Genomic DNA, 18,932 nt, shown 5'->3' on the forward strand with positions numbered 1-18,932 from the left:
GCGAACAATCCCGCAGGCCAGCAAGCGGGGTTCTCCTGGAATGTTGGGATGCCTGATGTCACTAGGTACTCAGGCACCCTGAGGGAGGGGGATTCGACTGCTTCCAGCGGGCGACATGTCTTAGCTGACATAGGCCGAAGAATCCAAAGATGGGATAGGGCGACACTAGGGCGATGCAGCTTAGAGGTGCATCTTGAGAGGTGTCAAAATGCAGGTTAGCCGTTGGGACGATTCCGGGAGCCAGGTCAACACCACGGATGCGCTGGTAGACCCTGGGCGAGATGCTGCAAATGGTACAATCTCATAGGTCGTCTTGGGTTCTCAAGGGATTCGATGTTACTGAAGTCCGTGTCGTGGCCCAATCAGATGCACCGGGGGGAGTAGGGAAGGATGCAAGCCGAAAGCCACTTTGCATGGCAATCCAGTCGCTGCTGAATTTTGTACATTGAAGTTGCCGGAGCATTCACCGCCCGAGAACATGCTCAAAGGTTACAGGAGCCCGAAGAGCAGTGAAGAGTCTCTGTCGAGATTGGACCAGCCCGCGTTCACAAGTCGCTCTCGGGTGATGGTACTCTAGCGGTGTTCTGGGACGGCTGGCCATCCTTTCTTCGGCGCTTTCATCGGGGAGTCCCGGCCGATTGCTTCCAAGTACTCGTAATTTCATATCCTCCGCTATGATCCCGCTTCCTGACAGCGCCGGTGGATCGGTCCGATGTTGGATTGTGACTGTCAGTACCATACGTCCGTGGAAGACTCTCGTGATCCGGTCCTGCATCGGGCTGGTGGCTACTATGCGACATTCGGCTCTGCGGAGAAGAGAGAATCCGGCACATTTCGTCTTGGATGAAGATGTAATCGGATTCTTCGCGCGGCAGTCTCCCTATCATAGCCTTTAAAACGAAGGTCGGCGATGAGATGAAGATGCGGTTCTCAATGGAGTGTCTCGCCCGAGGGACCGTCGGTGATGTGTGGGAAGATAAGATAACGATAAGACGACACACTGATTAGATAAGAGATAAAGTAAGCTTCACTGGGACGGCAGGGGCCTTGAGTCCCGAAGCTGCCAAAAGAGCACTGGACAGGAGAGCCCCTGTGCTGTAGGAAAGTCAATTCCTCACAGGGCACCGCTTGGCTGATCCTCACAACTTCGCGAAACTCTGCTGAACATTTGGACATTCAACGACGTCTGTCTTCTTCTTGGCACTTTCTATCAACAATGCCACGGGAAAATCATCCGTCTCGAAAGATGATGTTCAACACTGAATTCGGCATAGCAGTTAGCCCGCCGCGGTCCTTTTACGTCACGTCGTGGAGCAACGTTACTCGAGGTTGCCCCTTTCAAGGATCACGTCTAGGCAGCATCACGGATTTCCAAACCTCCTTTTACGAGATGTGAACACCGTACTGCGAGGCTTAGACGAGGCATTACATATGGCCGTACTGGATAGCATTCATGCTGTGAGGCGGGCCAAACATCCATCCGCACCATGTCCTCAGACTGCGACTTCTCCCACATTCAACCCTAGGGAAAATGGGGTTGGATTTTGGGTCACCGTGGAGTCGAATCCTTCTTCGCGAATAATAGGAGACCCTTCGCTTCAAACGGCCCATGATGGGACAGACCACACCGAGCTGACAGCCTCTCTCGTTTCGCAATGCTGGTCTAAGCCAGACCAAAGAAAACAGACGAATGAGCTGCCATTACGGGCTTGGGCCATACTACACCTGTGAAGATGGGGAAACCTGGATCGTCGGAAGATCGTGGCAGGGGAGAGCTCGCACGCAATGCAGAAATTCTACAGCGACCACAATTTTCTTCATCTCCTCTCCACCGAGCCAGGTCGACGACTCTCTTTCTCTAGCCGGCGGTAGCCCTGGTTCAGGGGCTCGAGAGCGCGTTTAGGCCCGTTTGCCGTTCTCCGATGTTTCGTCCCATCCGAAACATTAGCACGACAGGGACGGCCTCGTCTGCGACCCAGTTCTCCAACCTCAGCCTCGACAACCTCACTGGTCCACGCCGCGCCATGGTCTCTGATCATCTGGTCTCATGGGGTTTCGACGGCATCAGGATCGCCGGGTGGCGGTCCCGAATCTTGACAGCACTACTACGCAACGAAAAGAGAAAGATGTTGGTCATTCAGCTTGCGATTTCTGGTTGCTCACTTGCTCAGCCTCAGTTGCAGAAACGTGCCCCTGTGACAGACCTGCGTCGCATCTTTGGCTGACCAGCTTGACAGACGGGAGGCATCAGCAAGCGCGGAGAGCCCTGGCAGACGTGCAGGAGTGTTCGAATTGTTCTTTTATCGTCAAAGATGGAGAGACGGGGAACATACTTAAGATGGCGGATGTTCGCGAGCTGGATGCGAATCTAACTCAAAGGGACAGCATCGGTCACTTACTTCTTGTTCTTGTATTCTTATACTCCAGTACTTTGACAGTACTTCATTCTCTTCTTACTCTCATTATTACATCATGGTTCGCTTCTCCCTTGCCGCAGCATTCTGTAAGTTCTATCCCTCGCACGTCCCGCTGTTACTCTACTATCCAACTCGGTCTAACATACCCCAGTCGCTGCTTCTTCCCTTGCAATTCCCAGTCCCTTGACACCAGACCCATCTGGTGATAAGAACGTCGGCAATGGCAACGGCGTCCAGTTCATCGGCGGCGCTTGCCTCAACAGTAAAGACTGCGCCTCAACCTGCTGCGCGACTCTAAACGGCGCCGGCATCTGCTCTGGACTTGGAGCCCAATTCCAGGCAGGCAAAACAGGATGCGGCTTCGGTGATGGTGGTGCTGCTGCAGCACCCGCCGCGTCCCAGGGAGCAGGCCAGGCTGCTCCGTCCATGGAAGCCGCCGCCGGAAGCGGAGGCGGCGCAGGATCAGGGACATCTTCGAACGTCGGCGCCGGTAACGGCCAACAGTTCATCACTGGGCAATGTCTGTCTGATGCGGATTGCGCCTCGGGGTGCTGTAACGGCCCCAAGGGTGCTTGTGCCGCCAGAGCCGTCGCAACGGAGAATGGCAAAGCAGGCTGCGGCTTTACGGGCACGGGAGCGGGTGCCGCCACTGGCTCTACTGGAGGCGGCACGGCCGCTGAGGCTGCCGCTCCGCCCCAAGCTGCTCCGTCCGTAGGTACAGGTGCAGGTTCTGGCGCTGCTGCTGGCACCTCTGGTGCTCCTGGCTCACAGAATGTTGGCAAAGGGAATGGTCAGCAGTTCATCACGGGTCAGTGTCTCTCGAACGCGGACTGTGCTTCCGGCTGCTGTGCCGGGCCTAAGGGAGTTTGTTCGGCCACGGCGGTTGCTAATGAGAGTGGAAAAACTGGATGTGGATTTACGGCGGCATGATTTAATGACAAGCTTGGGGACTGGTGCGGTTACAACGCATTCAGACTGCCTCGGGGTGACCACTTTCTGTACAAAATGAGACAATGCTTTTAAGGAGTGCTGCTACAGCTCGTATACATGTGAGAGGAAGTCCATGATTTTCTACTCCAGTAGTCTAGCAAGGGATTGGGCTGGCATCATCACACTACTCATTGCACAAAAAGTTGGAAGTGTCTCATACACGCTTAGAACTTTGGGTTGAATGATATCGTAAAATTGGATTTGACTATGCTATTAGAACACTTATCGAAAGTGTAATGCTCGTGAATTCGCTAATGTGGTCTCTCAGTATCACACTGGATCAATCCTTCCTCCATGCCTTCTCACCAAGCCAACGAGTCAACTTAACAGCATTTACATCAACTATCCGATTAAACACATCGCTTGCCCACAACAGAGCCAGTGTGTTAACCAGCGATCCCCAGAAGAACGCAAGCTCGTAGGCGCCCCAGGCCTTGTTCACCATCTCAGTAGCACCGGCGGTGTTCCCGCCCTCCGTGAGCACCTTGGCCTGGGCACCGGCAAGCGACAAAGCGCCATGCGCCGGCGAAAGCCACCTGACGCCCACCATGTGGTTGATGGCGCCGTGCCACAGGTACAACGAGTAGGAGATCTGTCCGAGATACTGCGCGAAGCTCGTGGTGAAGGGGCGCTGGAGAAGCGGTTCAGCTTTTTCTGCCTCGAGTTCCGTAGAGGAGGAAGATGTAGCTGCTGCTGCGAGCTCTTCCTTTTCGTCGTCGTCGAGATCCGGGGTGGTTTGGTGCCAGGGCAGACGGATGTTGCGACCCCTGAGTAGCAGGGACTTGAGGTTGAAGGTGACGGGCGGGGAGTACATCAAGGCGAAGATGAAGATGATGGCGCCGATGGAGTTCCAGTAGAGTTGGGTGCGGTCGCCCATTGCTTTGTAGTAGTCTGGCACCCATTGCGAGATTGTGATGAAGCCCGGGGTTAAGGCGCCGTAGTACTCTGGGTAGGAGAAGAGATGCAGGCCGAGGAAGAAGAGGGCTAGTGTGCCTGCGTGGCGGAAGATGAGGACGGACTTTGAGCCGTATCTCTTGACGACGCGCAGTCTGTAGCTAGGGAGCCGGTCTTCGGGTGTTTCTGTCGTTGGGGCGGTGTTGGGCATGATGATGGAGAGCTCTGCGAGGAGAAGTCCGGCGCAGAAGAGAGCCTGATCCCAGTCGCCGATGTGGACCAGCCAGAGGGTGACACCCGTGACGCCAACCATGTGAATCCACCTCTTTGCTCGCGCAAAGATGAGCAAGAGGAAGAAGACGAGTAGCGAGCCTTTGAACTCGACGGGGATCGTCCAGAGATGCCCGTCGTACTCGCTTCCCTTCATGTTCTCCCTGTTGACAATTGGTCGGAACGGGTTCATCAGGTTGACCGTGCTCCAGAACCAGTGCTGCAGCTGCTGGTCGAGACTCGGGCCCCGCGGCGGTACAGGTGCTCCCGAGGGATCTCTTACGTACTCTCCACCATAAACCAGTAGAGCGATGATGAAGGTCGACGCAAAGATGGGGAGGTACAGCCTGAAGGGGCGGCGGAAGGCGGAGCCGGCTAGGGCACTTAGAGCCTGGTCCATCTTGCGCTTGTGGATCATCGACACGGTCTTGAGGGTGAGGACGAAGCCTGAGATGACGAAGAAGACGGTGACACTGGCGCGACCAGAGTGCAGGGCCCGGACGATGGGCATCTGCCAGAACATCTGGTGGCCCGCGAAGCCGTAGCCCCATCGGAGGTCTGGAAACCAGAGGTAGGAGAAGTGAAAGATGTAGACCACAAAGGCTGCGACGCCGCGGAGGCCGTCTAGGTATGCTGTTGGGCCTAACTTTCTGGGCTTTGGTCGCCGGCTCGGGGCTGTAGTAAAGTAGTTGAAGGGGCTGATGAAGAACGTAGGAAGGAAGAGGAAGATGAATGGCTTCAGGGTGGTGAGGAGTGTGAGGAGGCGGTCTGTCCATGTCAGGTCGCCGCCGAGGTGAAGGTGTTCGTTGAGGAATGAGGATACTGAATTCCGTGCGGATCTTACTGAGATCAGGAAGGGGTATTCGCGCTTCTCAATGTCGATGATCTCGTCCAGCGATTCTGTTGACGGTGAGGCTCGGCCATCTTGCTCGGCGATGAGAGAGTGCTGCTCGTATGTGTCTTGTGGAGGATGCGAGAATGGGTTTGTGAACCGCATGTTGAAAGTTGATAGCCAAGCAACCTATTCAAAGAAGAAGTGCGTCCCTTGGCTAACGGTGCGGAGAGAATAGAGTCGAGGAAGGACTGGACGAGAGAGGTACCCTGGATGTTGAGAAAGGTGGTTCCAAAGTTGTTATACGGGCCCCGAAGACTCTCGGCGGGGTCTCTCATCCAAGATCGTCTTCTTTGAGCCTCGTCTGTACAAGTGTGGGATGCAATAATTACTCCGTGCCGACCTCTCGCTCCTAGCTTTCAGCCGCAAATGACGATACCCTCCTCGAATCCGTACTTAACTAATTAGCGATGATGGCCAGAACGTAACTCCACATCAAAATCCGTCTCGGCTCCCGAGCCACAGCTCCTCTATAGGAAAAGCCCCCTTCGCATCGGTGGCATGTGGCAGCTCTGGGGTGAGATGAGCGATCTGTTTAAGTGCGTGTAAACCAGCCGGTATGACAGAATGATGACTTCGGGCCGGCCGCTGTGCTTGAGAAACGTTGTTTGCGGTAGGCAGAAAGGTGGCGGCCAGATCGAGGCTTTTTGAATCGAAAATCGTTAGAACCGGGCACTTAATTACGATTATTTAGCTTCCCGAACAAAGTTGACGCTTTCGTTCGGACGGGCTGACACCTCACACCAAAAAAAAAGTTGGGGTGAAACCTGAAGGTGGAAATCGGCTTGTGTCGTCTCGTGTCTTTGACAGGGCGGAACCCGGCGGCGGGTGTCTTGTATTCCCGAGTCAAGGTTTACTCAAAGTGTCCCGACTCGGGCTCGGTCTGGTGTTATAGATGGGCATGGCAATAGCTGGCGAAGAGGAATGCTCATAAATTCTCCTCATCTTCCAAACATTCTTGTATCTTTGCATTTCAAACCCGTCATTCAACAACTCCAAGTTATGAAATCCACGGGATCCGCTGCCTATCTCGGTTGTGCAGATTTCCCAACTGAATTGACACCTGGATCCATTCCAAAGAAGCTTAGACTGGCATGGTAAGTTGCGGCCCAAAACGGGACGTTTACTTGGCGTTGGCGTAATCGGCCGGAGGCGCTTTCTGTCTCACATCAGCTTGGCTCTGTCTCTTGTCCGCGCCGAAGACGTTCTCTCTACTGCGAGATCCGAATTACCAATCGCTGATCGTGGCATAGCCTCTCGCAATAAGACTTGGTGATTTCCGGGCTTGTGTAACCATAAATCGCGAGCCACTGACACCCTGACTTTGAAGATACTCTTCGAAGCCCGCCTTTTCTACCCTGGAGGCCATATGTGCTTTCCTTGGAAGTGACATCACATCCGATGGACAGCGTTGATGTCGCAAAAGCTGAATTTTGACTCAGTTTTGAAGAAAGAGATTGAAGAAGGGTCAAGTAAGCCATTACTTACTCATTTGGCTTCGCTTCGGCTGTGGACGTTGGAGACCCCTCAACGTGATCCAATCCGGAAAGCTGAAGAAAGCTCCCTGATCCAGGTGACGGATCGGGATCCTGGACGCTTGACCGAATACTACGATGCTTAATGCGTTTAAGGTTGAGGGGCCTGCAACACTGAGTCTTGTCAGCCTCTACGAGGGGTATGATCACACGAAGAGTAGCGACGACTTAGTGAGGCGCTTTGTGAAAATGCCTCATCCCACAACTGCAGATACGGCCGCACACGCAGCCATATTGACAAGCCGCATGACCCCCGGATGAGCAAGGGCTTTTTACCAAAACATTATATGCAGTAGTGCACTCGTGGCACTGATACTCACGAATTAGACTTGGCGCACCACGAGTTCAGAGGAGACTTATCTGAGCTGAGAAAAGCTGAGAAAATGCTACACTATTGTCAATGCCGCTATCACCCCGAAATCGGGGTTCAAAGCATCTTGAGCACGCAACGCCACATGTAACCAGAAGCCAGAGAGCACGCGTGCTAAGCGCGTTGAAAGCACTTTGGCTTGCGGCAAACTTGTGACCGACTAAGCTAGGACATTAGTGATGCTCAATTGCTCGCTGGCTTGCCTTCTTCCGATTACAGCACGTAAAATTGTTCACTTCCTGGGCAAGGTAGTAAAGTATTAAATTTTTGATTTGTTGAGTATTTTTTCACTACGAAGTCACATCTTTCTGCTAGCATTGAGATTGGCAGATTACGCATGCGATTGCCGCTCCGTATAACAACTCCATGAAGTTGTTTTATCAGGTGTCCTAACACACTCGAGGATGATTGAGGAGGCACTGGGAGCTTATGCAAAGGAGAGCGAAGTGTGTTCTAAAGATGAACATGTGACTGGTCGTGCTGAGGCTCACCGTTGAAGTTCTTCCAAAGGGCTATTGGCAGAGTTGGCTTTGAACGGAAGTTCGTTATGGGTATGCGTGTGTAATCTAGTATACATGACGTCGTTTTTCGACGTCTGTCATGCGCACGTATCGTGGCACCTGCCAAGGTTGCTTGTCGAGATCAGAGACATTACTAATGATGTGGTGTAGCCTCGACAGAGCAGTGTAACAGGTGAAGTCAGATGAAGCATCGCGAAAGGCAGCGATTCGCTCTTTGGGAACGGTATCTTCTGAAAGCATGATCCCTTGACGTCGTCGTCCCTTTCACACATTGCCAGCGTGCATCAATGTCAGGCGCGCTGGTCGGCGATCTTCGCACTGTTATCTCATTCCGTACGTCAAACTGAGACCAAGATCGAGTGCGAACTTTCGGGCCGGGCCTAAGACATTGTGTGGCGCACTTCCGCCTTTTGCGCCTCGCCAAGATCTCGTCAACCGGCAACTGCGATAGATGAGTTTGGCCAAAGATCGCGATGATCTAGATTGTTAGCTACGATAGCATATCTCCATGTCGTTATCTCTCATCATTTGTACAATGCTGAAGTTGCTCGTGGGTAAGGGTTCATCACTATTTCTCTCATCCAACGCGGTTGCCACAATGCCTCCCTCCCTCCCTCTCTCTATTGAAGCTACCGTACCAATTCATCAGTTTCAGGTATTCGGTCTGGCGTTTTCTCTTGAATCGCCCTGTGCATTGCGGAGGATAATTCGGCTGTCTCCTTGCTGTATCGCCGTGTATGGTAGACCAAGAGTGAGGGAACTCCGATGCTTTGGACGCCCCTATAAAGTGTACAAGACATCGTTGCGACATCATCACGTGAAAGGTCTTCCATAACATCGAAGGCAGCTTAGATTAAAGTACGAGATCATCGGTAATGACTGAGTTCCTTTCTATCTACCCCAACGCCTTGCATTTTCCTAGTTTGCAATAATCTACATACGTACATGACTTTTACTTTTGCTGTTGTTTCCTCTTGAAGGACTGGTGCTATGATCGCTATGAAAGACCTTGAAGTAGGGCAGGGCGCCGCCACCGGCCTGATTTTGGTTGTTGAACTACATGGAATGGTCCAGTGGAATACGATGGACTAAAGGCTAGACATGATGCTAAAAAAGAGAACAGGACTTGAAGAGAAGACTACGAAGTTGCAGTTGAATATGCCAGGCGCGTAGCTTGGCACATGTTCAGAAACTGAACAGACCGCTGCGGCGCTTGCCGAGCGGGTAGATGATCAACGCGCTGATGAACAGACCAACGGCAATACCGATGGCAATCTGGATCATGGAGGCGGCGACGTTGAATACGACCGTGTTCAGGGACTCGCCTCCAGAGTATTGAACAGAGCTTGTGCCATTGACGGCGTGCGTCGAGTTGGTGATTGCGTTGGCCGCACTCAGACCACTCAGCAATCCTCCGGTAGACGCCAGACCTCCGGGCACCTGCGTGAAGATGGCCGGAATGAGTGTGGCTGCCGCGACGCCGTGCCTCAGACGCGAGTACAGGTTCGCCAGGACACCAACAGTAAGCGCGCCAAGGGCATTGGCGACCTGTGGTGCGGCGCTGAAGCGCAAACTACTAAAGTAGTTGACAATGTAGCCGGCGAAGGCAACAACGAGCATGACAGGCATCTGGCGCCATTTAGCCTGATACAGGACACTGATGCAGAGGACGAAGAGGGGCACGAAGATGAAGGTGTAGTAAGTGGGGATCGAGTTGGTGCAGCTTGTCGTGGAAACGGCATTTTCGTCGAACATGCCGTAGAGGACAGCGCCGATCGTGATGCCGAAGCCGAGGAAGAGGGAGTAAATGATGGCGTAGACGATGCGAATCGAACCGGGGACGATGGCGCGGGACTGGAGCTCGAGGGCGGAACACACTGGGCCATCAGCGGCTTGTCCTAGGTTTTTCGTGCCCGTAGGCAAGTAGCATCCCCAACACGTACGCGAGAAGCGCAGAGGAAAAGGAGGTACAGCTCGAGCGGAACATCACGATGGGGTAGGTAGTGCGAAGAGGTCACTTACAAACTAGGTATCCAGGTAGAAGCATGACGATGCCTCCCTGGGCCAGGGCCGAGAAGCAAAAGAGCTCGCCGCCCTTGATACTGCCGAAGGCTCGTGCCAAGAAACTTACCAGGACGGTAGCCGTCACCTCGAGGACGTTACTGTATAGCTTGGAGTTGGCAGCCACGATGAGCTGCAGAAAACCGACGAGGCAGCCAAAGAAGAAGCATAGCGGGAGATCGATCATGCGAGCGCCGAACGAGAAGGGGGCAGCCGTGGCGCTGGTCAGGCCAAAGACAAGAACTCGGATCCAGGCGTGGAACTTGTCCTTGGCCTTGATGAGGGTGTCCAATCGTTGAATGCCCTCGTCGACGCTGACGACATCGTGAATGACTTCCTTGTAGACGTGATGCGCGTCTCTGAGCTTTCCGAGGTCGATACCCTGGGCTACGCGGACGATGCGGACTTCGGTTGTATGGGTGGACCGATCGTCGAAAGAGATGATCATGCATCCTGGGAGATACAGGAAATGACCATCGATCTCAAGGACCTTGGCCGTTGTGCTGAGGTACTCCTCGAGACGATGCGTTGGTGCACCAAAAAGCATCAAAGCCTTGCAGAGTGTGATGATATACTCCTGTCTGGAAAGCGTCTCAGCGATGTGGACAGTAATCTTGGCCTCCTCCTCTTGTCTGGCTAGGTACGCAGCGATGGAGTTGCTGGCGGTCCGCTTATGCTTCGGCCGCGTCTTCTTACCAGCCGCCTTGCCATTCTTGGGTGACTCGTCAGTCTTTCCTTGCGTATTAGGGTTGGCGAGGCGGGCCGAGGCTTCGATGAGGTTGACGAGGGTCTCCTGGGAGCGGTTTGCCTCGTACCACTTCTTCTTCTTGGGCGTCGTGGGGGTCGCGGTGCCTGAGTTGGAGCCCGGCGTGCCCGCTCCCGGCAGCGGTCCACCAAAGGAGAAAGAGGTGACGGAGCTGCGATTGGTCTGCCCGGACGACTGGTACTGATTGCCTGATTCCGCAGGCTTGTACAGCTTTAGAAGCTGCGAAAGAACGCTACCGCGGTACTCCGTGGGAGCAGGGACAGAGTAAACACCATCGTATTGACCATCGTTGATCTCTTGTAGGAGATGCTCGGTGACCTTGTGGATGTCTGCTTCCTGGGCGTTGGATGGACCGGCGACGCTCTCGGGTTTCTCGGCGAGGCGCCAGGTGTGAGCTCTTACAATTTTGTAAGCCTCGTCGTTCAGGGCGGCATGGTGCTCGTGAGCTTTCTTCTCAGCCTCGGCTGAATCGCCATTGAGTGGCTGGCGGGAATGGAGATCTTGGAGAGCAATGTATCCTCCGGCTCCCTCTCCTCCTCCGAGGTCATACTCGCTTGCGGTGGTGGTAGTAGCGGACTCGAGTGAGTCTCGGTTTTCGCGCGTCGGCGAGCCGAAGTGAACATTTTCAGCCATCTGCCGGGCTCGCTCTTGAGCAGCTGCCGCGGCAGACTTGGCCTCTTGGCGTTCATTCTCATCCGGCGGATGGGGTTCCTCTTTGGCGAAAGTAGCCACGGTAGGAATGGAACTGCCGGAACCACCTCGTAGGATAGATGGTCTGGTAGGCTGTGCCGGAGCAAGCTTGGGTGTAGTTGGAACTGCTGGTGGTGATGTAGGAGGCTTGGTCGCGGCCGCATTGCTGTTAAATCGGACGCGGCCTTTCTCTTTCCTTAGGGCGGCTGCAGCTGCGGCCTCGGAAGGCATGCTTGTCCCGGCCGTGTCGGAGCCAGATGTTGGCTCGGAAGCGGATTCCACCGGCTCAAGTGCCGCCGTAGAGGCCGAGCCGATGCCGCCGGGCTCGGGACCAGGGTCATCATCTGGAGAGGACTGTGAGATTCCCGCCATTGCATCGACGGTCAGAAAGCGAGCGAGTATCTTCCAACTTGGCAGCGGAGCAGAATGGAGCCGAGAGAAGAAGCAGAAAAGCAAGATACAAAAGCACAATAAATTACCAAAGAAAAATTCTGACCTTGTGGGAGGCACAAGTGGATCGTGGGGAAAAGTATGGGGGAAGACCCCTTTCTTATAAGTAGAACCGGACCGGCGGTTCACGAAGTCGGCAACTTGTCACCCGGACCCTCCGGTAACCTGGCGTGCCTAGAAAGGTTCTCATACCGGAAATACTTTTTCGTATCCATTAAACTCCACTTGGGCCGAAACCGCTCCACGAGAAGCAGCAGGTCGAATTTCCATGAACGTGCTAGCACACCATGTTTTGGCGCAAGTTCGTTAGGGCCCGACTTCCTATTACCTAAGAAAATCGGGATGCTTGCCGTCATTCGCCAGGGGACTCCCTGTGAGTCCCTGCGCGGCCTTGGCTTGCGGATGGTATGCAATGTGGAACTATGCACATGTCGTCATGGGGTTTCCCTTTTCTCTTTGACGCGTCTTTCGGATGATGTGCTGACCTTCGGAAATGGTGATAAACCGCCATATCGGTCGAGATGACACAATATCACGGAGCTGTCTATGAGGTTGCAAGAAAACTAGTGCCGTAGGATGGCCTTAGGGCCAACCCGAAGATCCTGCATAAGACTCGAGAGTTCCCCTCGATGGTGTGGTTCCCACTCGGAAGCACCCGATTCGCTGAAGCTTGCTGTCATCCGAGCTCGGCCAACCAGAGATCTTGTTTGTGTCTCTGCAGCCGTAAATATCTGTTCCGTCAGGGGCTTAAACCAAGGGTCTTCCCATCACTCCATGCCCAGTTCTACCGCCTCATCGAGAACCACATGTTCGATTTCGGCGCTATGTTTGGTTTGCGCGGTCCGCTGGGAGCGCGGTCTAGACTCTAGAAATGCCGGGAGGCTTAGGTCATGAGTGGCAACCCCTTTCAAAGAACAAGAACTTGGACCTCAGTTGCCTGAGTCATGTAGCTGGTCCCCACGTGCCTGGACCGACCGGTAAGGGTTTCCACTACACGTGAGCAACGGAAACTTTGTATCGTGATGCTAGCGAAATGATGAAGAAGTTTTCCCTTCACTTGAAGGAGCTGAGGAAAAGGGGGGATTTTTTTTTTCGCCTGATCAAGATATGAGGATACTACATTTCAAGACAAGGCGCTCGTGTATCATACAGCTACGCCACAATTCAAGTATGTGCGAAGGCATGCTCAAAATCAGGTATCAAGGGAGGCGGTTTATTCTAGTGTGCTGTGCCAGACTTTGACTTTCTCCGCTGGTACTTCCTAGCAATATCGGTGTTGGCCAAAGTTATGGAGAGATTGCGTGAAGTCGAGGAACCCTTGCACGGAAGCAGAGCTGTCAGGAAAGAGTTTTCCAATCACTGTTCCGAGTAAGGTACGAGGTTTTACGTCGATATGCTGCGAACCAGAGTCTTAGGTGCGATGGGATGTTTATTTTGTATCCAGATGAGATTACTTTTCAGCGGTGGTCCGGATGTCTTATTATTCATCAACTTTGATCTTTACACAGGACTGAAAATGGGAAACTCGAGCCTGGCAACATTGATCTCGAAAAATCAGACGAGACAGAGACCTGCAGAAGCGTGAGGTATTGCAGCAATGTTTCAACGAGAAATGAACTTAATTAGAGAGATTAAGCCATAGTCTCGATCAAGCAAGCGACGAGCCCGTACACAGTACGGTTGCTAGTTGTGTTTCCGCCCTACTTTGATTAACCGAGCGGCGAATCCCAATGCCAAAAGACGTCCGTCCCCGCCGAAACTGCTCTAACTCCACTATTCATCATCAGATCCGCCTTATCAACTATTCCTTTGGTATTCAAACTCACATTTCTGCTGCGAGGTTTAGTTTGATTTTCATCTCACTGAGGTAACTCTAGGTTCGGGATCTTGGAGCTTCTATGAATTACAAATTATGTGACTTCCAGCATTGAACGATCCACATCTACCTTCAAAGTCATTATTTAGGCAGAAACCACACGCAAATGACCTTCATCAGAGTCTACTTCGGTGATTACCTCAACAGCGTCCATTTCATCATCGTCATCACTATCCAAATCATCTTCCAGGGCGTCGGCAACTTCGATGCTAGTAAGAGACTGCTCATCTATCTCATCTTCCCTGTGACCCAGCATCTTTCCAATGTCATTGGATCGATATTCGTCGATTTCGAGTTCCTTTCTCTTCAGCCCTTTCAAACTGATCTTTACCAGGCGATATGCCAGTATTCTATCGCCTACCGCCTCGAGGCTCATGCCCTCACTGCTCTCGAAAAAGCTTCCAATGCCCGCCTCAACATTGAGTCCTGCAGCAGCGAGAACAGGCGCCGTACCCTCCACGTCACCTTCACGTCGGCCAGTCGTAGTGCTTGACATTGAGAACTCCTCAGCAATCTTCAAACCGGTGATGATAAAAAGCTTCCCAGGCCGCCAAATGGGCGCGTCGATGAGTACCTTTCGCGCTCTGGGACATTCAGCGATGAGCTTCTTGATCTCATCTTCCCCTGGGTCGCGAGTGAAGAACTCTGTCTTGAGCGCAGACATTCTGTACTCCGTCGCTCGGCTCTTCTCAACACCGCCGCCGATTTTGGCGCCTATAGCTCCAAGCATCTGGGCGCCTAGCGAGACATTGGCCCCGTTCCCTTTACCTCGAGAGATGACGGCCTCCTTGTCGACAATTGTTGTGACATCAGGCCATTTCTCGAGCTGCGCCAGCGAACGGTGAGGGGTCAGGGGATCTGAGATCAGGCTGCCTAGGAGGATGGAACTGCCGGGAGGGAAATCAAAGTTCGGAGCGAGGAAGTACGTCTTTGCCGCCATTGTACTTTGTGGATTCTTCTCAGAATCAAACCACGATGAAAGATGGTTGGATGATAAGAGCAACTGACGATATTTTGGTCAAGGCGGTTTCGAGCCAAGTCGTGACTCATAATCGAAATCCGAGGCGCTTTGGTTTTGATGTGAGATAGACAGTCCCATTGGCCTTTGGCAACATGTTCCCCGCACTTGCTGTGCCGCCCACTCACGTTCTCTGCCTCGAGAGATGATCCTCTTGAAGATGGCTTCAGTCTTCACATTAGGCATCAATCAGCTGCGTTGAAGCACAGTATTCACGACATCAAACAGTACTCATTAAACTGAAATTACTCGGCGATAGCATGGCGCATGGATTTTTAAAGATAATTGAATGGGCCGTTAATTTGATTCAGATTCTGGGTAGTATGTGCCGACTCTTTGGCTGAACCTTTCCGATGGAAACGATATCTGGATGTATCTTTGTACTGGGGCAAAAGAGGACATCGGACATAAGTCAGGGATTGATTTCAGGCTTCCTAAACTCCAGACCAGCGGTCACACCGAGGCCGAGTTCAGACTAAACGCCCTGTCTGCATTGGGACAAGCTAGTCAAATGCTCCAAAACTTTCGAGGTCGGTCCCATTACAACCAACGGGATGCGTCTTGAGTAATTACTACAGCATCTCTCGAGAAAGCAGAAGTCCCACTTTCGGGTCAAAGTGGTGCAACGATCGAAACCTCCCAATTATCAGTTGCCATGCGCAGTACAGCAGGTAGAGTATGCGAATTGATGGCTTTGAGAAATGTGTGAAGGAAAGCAACGCTGATATCTTAGACCCTCAGATAAGGTAGCGCACCTGACGAGGAATTAGGCCCCTTGTTGTGTACGAGGTGTACGCCTTCTGATACGTTGCTAGGCGTGACTGAGGGATCCCTGGGCGCTAAGAGATACATGTACTTCGGTTTTAGGACTGAAACGTGGCCATCGCAGCCTTCTGAAAGAACTGTATCTCATCGGTACTGTTATGTTCACTGTTAATATCGGCTGTGTATGTGAAGATGCCGTTGCTGGAGACCAGAAGATTCAGCGAACGCGCTGAAATGGTACATGTTGATTACTGCGAAACAGTTTTTTGTATTCATAGAACTGTGTTGTGTCTTCTCCGATACCAGCTCAATACGGTGTCAACAGCATAATGTGACAAACTAAGCTCCCAATCTTTCTGGATGTCTACCCAGAGCCGATTTCAACCGTGCTAGGCGAACGTCCTCACGCAGCTTAAAAAGCTCGAAGGGAGACAGGTAATGTCGCTCATTTCCAGCTGGAATGCTAATCTCTGGTAAGACGTTAGACCATGACTTAGTGACTGGATCATAGGGGTCATGGAGATACCCTTGAACAACTCAAAGATGCCTCTTCGAGTTTTAAGTAACCTCAAGTCCTGCGGGCTGAAATGATCTGTCCGGTTTGATGCGTACTTAAGAACCATCACTGCAATTGACAATGCAATTGGAGTTGCGACGGAGCAGCCGGACATTGAACGGCTTAGCTCATGACCAATCCAATCTGAATGCACGTCGACACCAAGGGTCCCGAATACAGACTCGCTCGAGCTCATTGGAGGGTTAAATCTAGGGTCGAAGGCCCCATCCTCGTTTGTGCCACGAATCGATATGACTTTGTCACCAAGGTTTGCTGGGAACATCTCCCAGCTGTTAAAGCCGTCGTTGTTGGCAGCCGCTAGAATTGTGATCGCTCCGTCTTTGTGATGAACTGCGTCATTTATGGCGTCTCGTATACCCTTAACGTGGTGCGGAAAGCCAAATGACAGTGAAATGAAGTCAACGTCCCATTCATGGGCCGCTTTGTGGATTGCTTGGGCGACGTTTATTTCGGCCGTTTTGAGAGACTGGCTGTTCTCAGTGATGCGAGCAACAAAGATGTCAGCCTGGACCTCCAGCTTTAAAAGTAGTGTCAGAAGGTGCGTTCCGTGGCCGTCAGTGTCTACAGGATGGATCGAATTTGATACGAAGTCGTGCCACGTAATGTTCTTTGACCTGCTCGGAATGTCAAAGGTCGGCGCGTTGGTGTCATATCCAGTGTCCAGAATGGCAAGCTTGATGCGGCTGCTCTTCGTGCCTTGCTTTTTGTCTTTTCTTACCATGTGGTTAAGCTGAGATACCTGTTCAATCCAACGGCTTTTCTTGTAGCTTTAGGCGTCCGTCAGCATCTGAAGGCGGTCACGAGGTCTCAACTGTGTCCTACAGGAAGTATATACTGACCTTTCCAAGGAAGACAGCGGGTTCATTTCGCTGCCTGCTTTCGGGACTCTATTTGCGGGTAGATGTTTCAATGGCTCACGTTCACGGTGCCTCGGAACCATTGCCGTTCGTTCCATTTCGTCAAACTCGGCATCCCAGCCTGTTCCCTCAATCAACTTCCTCAAAGGCTCCACAATTTCATCGTGTAGTATTGTGCGCCTCGCTTCAAGATTCTCTTCGGGTCTCCCTGGATTGAAGGGCGCGTTCTTGAACAATATCGGGTCCAGACACTTCGCAGCAGCTAGCTTGTAACGAGGGAAATGGCAATCTTCTTGAAAACTCTCGTTCTGTAATGACTTTCGCAATGTTGTGAGTACTTCGTTCGCGTATTTGGGCGTCCAAGTACTCGGATGGCTCTCGAAATAGATATGCTGCCTTGTTGCGATCTCAACAAGGACTATTCCGAGAGCCAGAACGCGAGGATAACGGTGCATCATGCCGATGACCTGTCGACATTCCGGCTCTCGCTGCTGAAATTCTGTATGAATATCCGTCGAGAGATAAGGCTTGCAGAAGTAGTTGGTGTCTCCGTCGTCTTCCTCCCCCATGAAGAAAATGTCGTCACTGCTTGTCGCTACGCTCATCCAGTCCGAATCATAGTGGAGCCATACTGCCTTGGCTATCGTGTACGCAAGTACTGGCCTCATTCCGTACCTCATGTCGAACCTTTCCAGGATATCTCCAAGACGCAGTCCGACTTGTGCTGCAAATGAGTTCCCCAGATGGCTCGGCCCTGGTGGATCCAGTAAGACCGTTAGCCGCTCTTGAATTACCTTGAAATACAACACAGACCCATAGTCGCCGATAATGAGCTCACAGAGGCTGTCAACGATCTTAGAGTCTTGTATGCTCATTTGGCCATGGTGTTCTTCAGCTCCCTGTCTCTGAGGTACGGGGTCTCCTGCGAAATGTATTGTCTTGCCCTTGCTAGCTTTCCTGGTAGACAATAGAATTTGAACCTCCTGCCAATTCAATGTCCCTCCTTGGAGAGGGTTTAGGGTGGCAGAAAATAGCATATCGAACCGCAGCTGATGGTGATCATCTGCCGAGTAAACGGGCTTCAGTCTCAGCCGTGCCCGGTGTCTGGTGTTTGCTGGGTTTTCTGCATCTGTGCAACTGCATAGTGCGTGGTTGGCGAGAATCTTTCGAACTTCTTTTGCACGTTTGGTATAATCTGATACATCCTCATATCTCGAATTTGCGTCAAGATCAGTCGATTCAACCAGGTCATCTTTTGCTGTTATCTCGGAACACAGGTCCAAAATTTCGAAAAGTGAGTCGTAATCAATCCTTCGCTTTGAGACTGCTTTCTTGATGTTTGTCGCGAGCGATGAACTTGCCTGGCTATTGTCTCCCCAGAAGAAGGTATCAAGGCCAAAAAGGCCGGATACACCGCCAGCTTCTGTGTCTTCTACGAAAGACTGCGCAGCAGCAACCTTTCGAAGCGTAGGATACTTGGCGATCGTTTGTACAGATGTGTCTTGGAACTATCATCGTGTCAGTCTGAGAATTTAGATCAAATGTTCGGAGAGCTCATCAAAGGTAGGTTTAATGCGGAACGCGTGAAGAATGATGAGATGAACTTACACAGATAACTTGCTCGACTTGAGACAAGAGCCTGTCGATTCTCCGATCTCTCTCCAGGGCTCTCTTGATGCCGTCAGAAAAGGAAGACGTCTCCTCCGCGAAGGCGCATAGATGAGCCCCCAGCGCTGCCAGCTTAGTGTTGATCTTCCGACTGGCATACTTCACCAATAGAGCCGAGACCCTTGGGAACGACTGCTGAACGAGCTGAACCCCTGGGTACTCTGGAATAGTCGACATCTGAGGTAGCTGGTCAAAAAGCAAGCCAGCTGTGGCAGCGATAATCGCTTCCGATCGATGAAAGTGCGCACTGGACGGTTGAGGGGTCCAAACCGAGCCAGCCTGATCAGATGCAATTCGGGAAAATTGCTGGTGTGG

At 52.3% G+C, this 18,932-nt stretch overlaps 7 protein-coding genes across 7 annotated transcripts; 2 read left to right on the top strand and 5 right to left on the bottom strand.

Moving 5' to 3' along the window:
• Positions 1–61: 61 nt before the first annotated feature.
• Positions 62–833, bottom strand: CPAR01_04557 (uncharacterized protein; the record flags this gene model as incomplete). The annotated part of the gene is made up of 2 exons (XM_060488837.1): positions 62–284; positions 742–833. 2 exons carry the CDS (start codon positions 831–833, stop codon positions 62–64), a joined length of 315 nt encoding a protein of 104 aa, XP_060353043.1.
• Positions 834–1,922: 1,089 nt separating this feature from the next.
• On the top strand, positions 1,923–2,225 carry CPAR01_04558 (uncharacterized protein; the record flags this gene model as incomplete). Its single annotated transcript, XM_060488838.1, has 1 exon — positions 1,923–2,225. The coding sequence occupies one exon, from the start codon at positions 1,923–1,925 to the stop codon at positions 2,223–2,225; it is 303 nt and encodes a 100-aa protein (XP_060353044.1).
• Positions 2,226–2,472: 247 nt separating this feature from the next.
• Positions 2,473–3,347, top strand: CPAR01_04559 (biotrophy-associated secreted protein 2; the record flags this gene model as incomplete). The annotated part of the gene is made up of 2 exons (XM_060488839.1): positions 2,473–2,503; positions 2,569–3,347. The coding sequence occupies 2 exons, from the start codon at positions 2,473–2,475 to the stop codon at positions 3,345–3,347; spliced, it is 810 nt and encodes a 269-aa protein (XP_060353045.1).
• A 340-nt stretch (positions 3,348–3,687) lies between these two features.
• CPAR01_04560 (acyltransferase) lies at positions 3,688–5,568 on the bottom strand (the record flags this gene model as incomplete). Its single annotated transcript, XM_060488840.1, has 1 exon — positions 3,688–5,568. One exon carries the CDS (start codon positions 5,566–5,568, stop codon positions 3,688–3,690), a length of 1,881 nt encoding a protein of 626 aa, XP_060353046.1.
• A 3,506-nt stretch (positions 5,569–9,074) lies between these two features.
• CPAR01_04561 (uncharacterized protein) lies at positions 9,075–11,778 on the bottom strand (the record flags this gene model as incomplete). The annotated part of the gene is made up of 2 exons (XM_060488841.1): positions 9,075–9,766; positions 9,912–11,778. The coding sequence occupies 2 exons, from the start codon at positions 11,776–11,778 to the stop codon at positions 9,075–9,077; spliced, it is 2,559 nt and encodes an 852-aa protein (XP_060353047.1).
• Positions 11,779–13,817: 2,039 nt separating this feature from the next.
• On the bottom strand, positions 13,818–14,672 carry CPAR01_04562 (uncharacterized protein; the record flags this gene model as incomplete). Its single annotated transcript, XM_060488842.1, has 1 exon — positions 13,818–14,672. One exon carries the CDS (start codon positions 14,670–14,672, stop codon positions 13,818–13,820), a length of 855 nt encoding a protein of 284 aa, XP_060353048.1.
• A 1,182-nt stretch (positions 14,673–15,854) lies between these two features.
• Positions 15,855–18,794, bottom strand: CPAR01_04563 (uncharacterized protein; the record flags this gene model as incomplete). Its single annotated transcript, XM_060488843.1, has 4 exons — positions 15,855–15,985; positions 16,042–16,859; positions 16,932–18,457; positions 18,558–18,794. The coding sequence occupies 4 exons, from the start codon at positions 18,792–18,794 to the stop codon at positions 15,855–15,857; spliced, it is 2,712 nt and encodes a 903-aa protein (XP_060353049.1).
• Between the last annotated feature and the right edge of the window lie 138 nt (positions 18,795–18,932).

The sequence above is a fragment of the Colletotrichum paranaense genome, assembly GCF_030867605.1.
Source record: "Colletotrichum paranaense strain IMI 384185 chromosome Unknown Scaffold_3.1, whole genome shotgun sequence".
NCBI classification, from domain to species: Eukaryota; Fungi; Ascomycota; class Sordariomycetes; order Glomerellales; family Glomerellaceae; genus Colletotrichum; species Colletotrichum paranaense.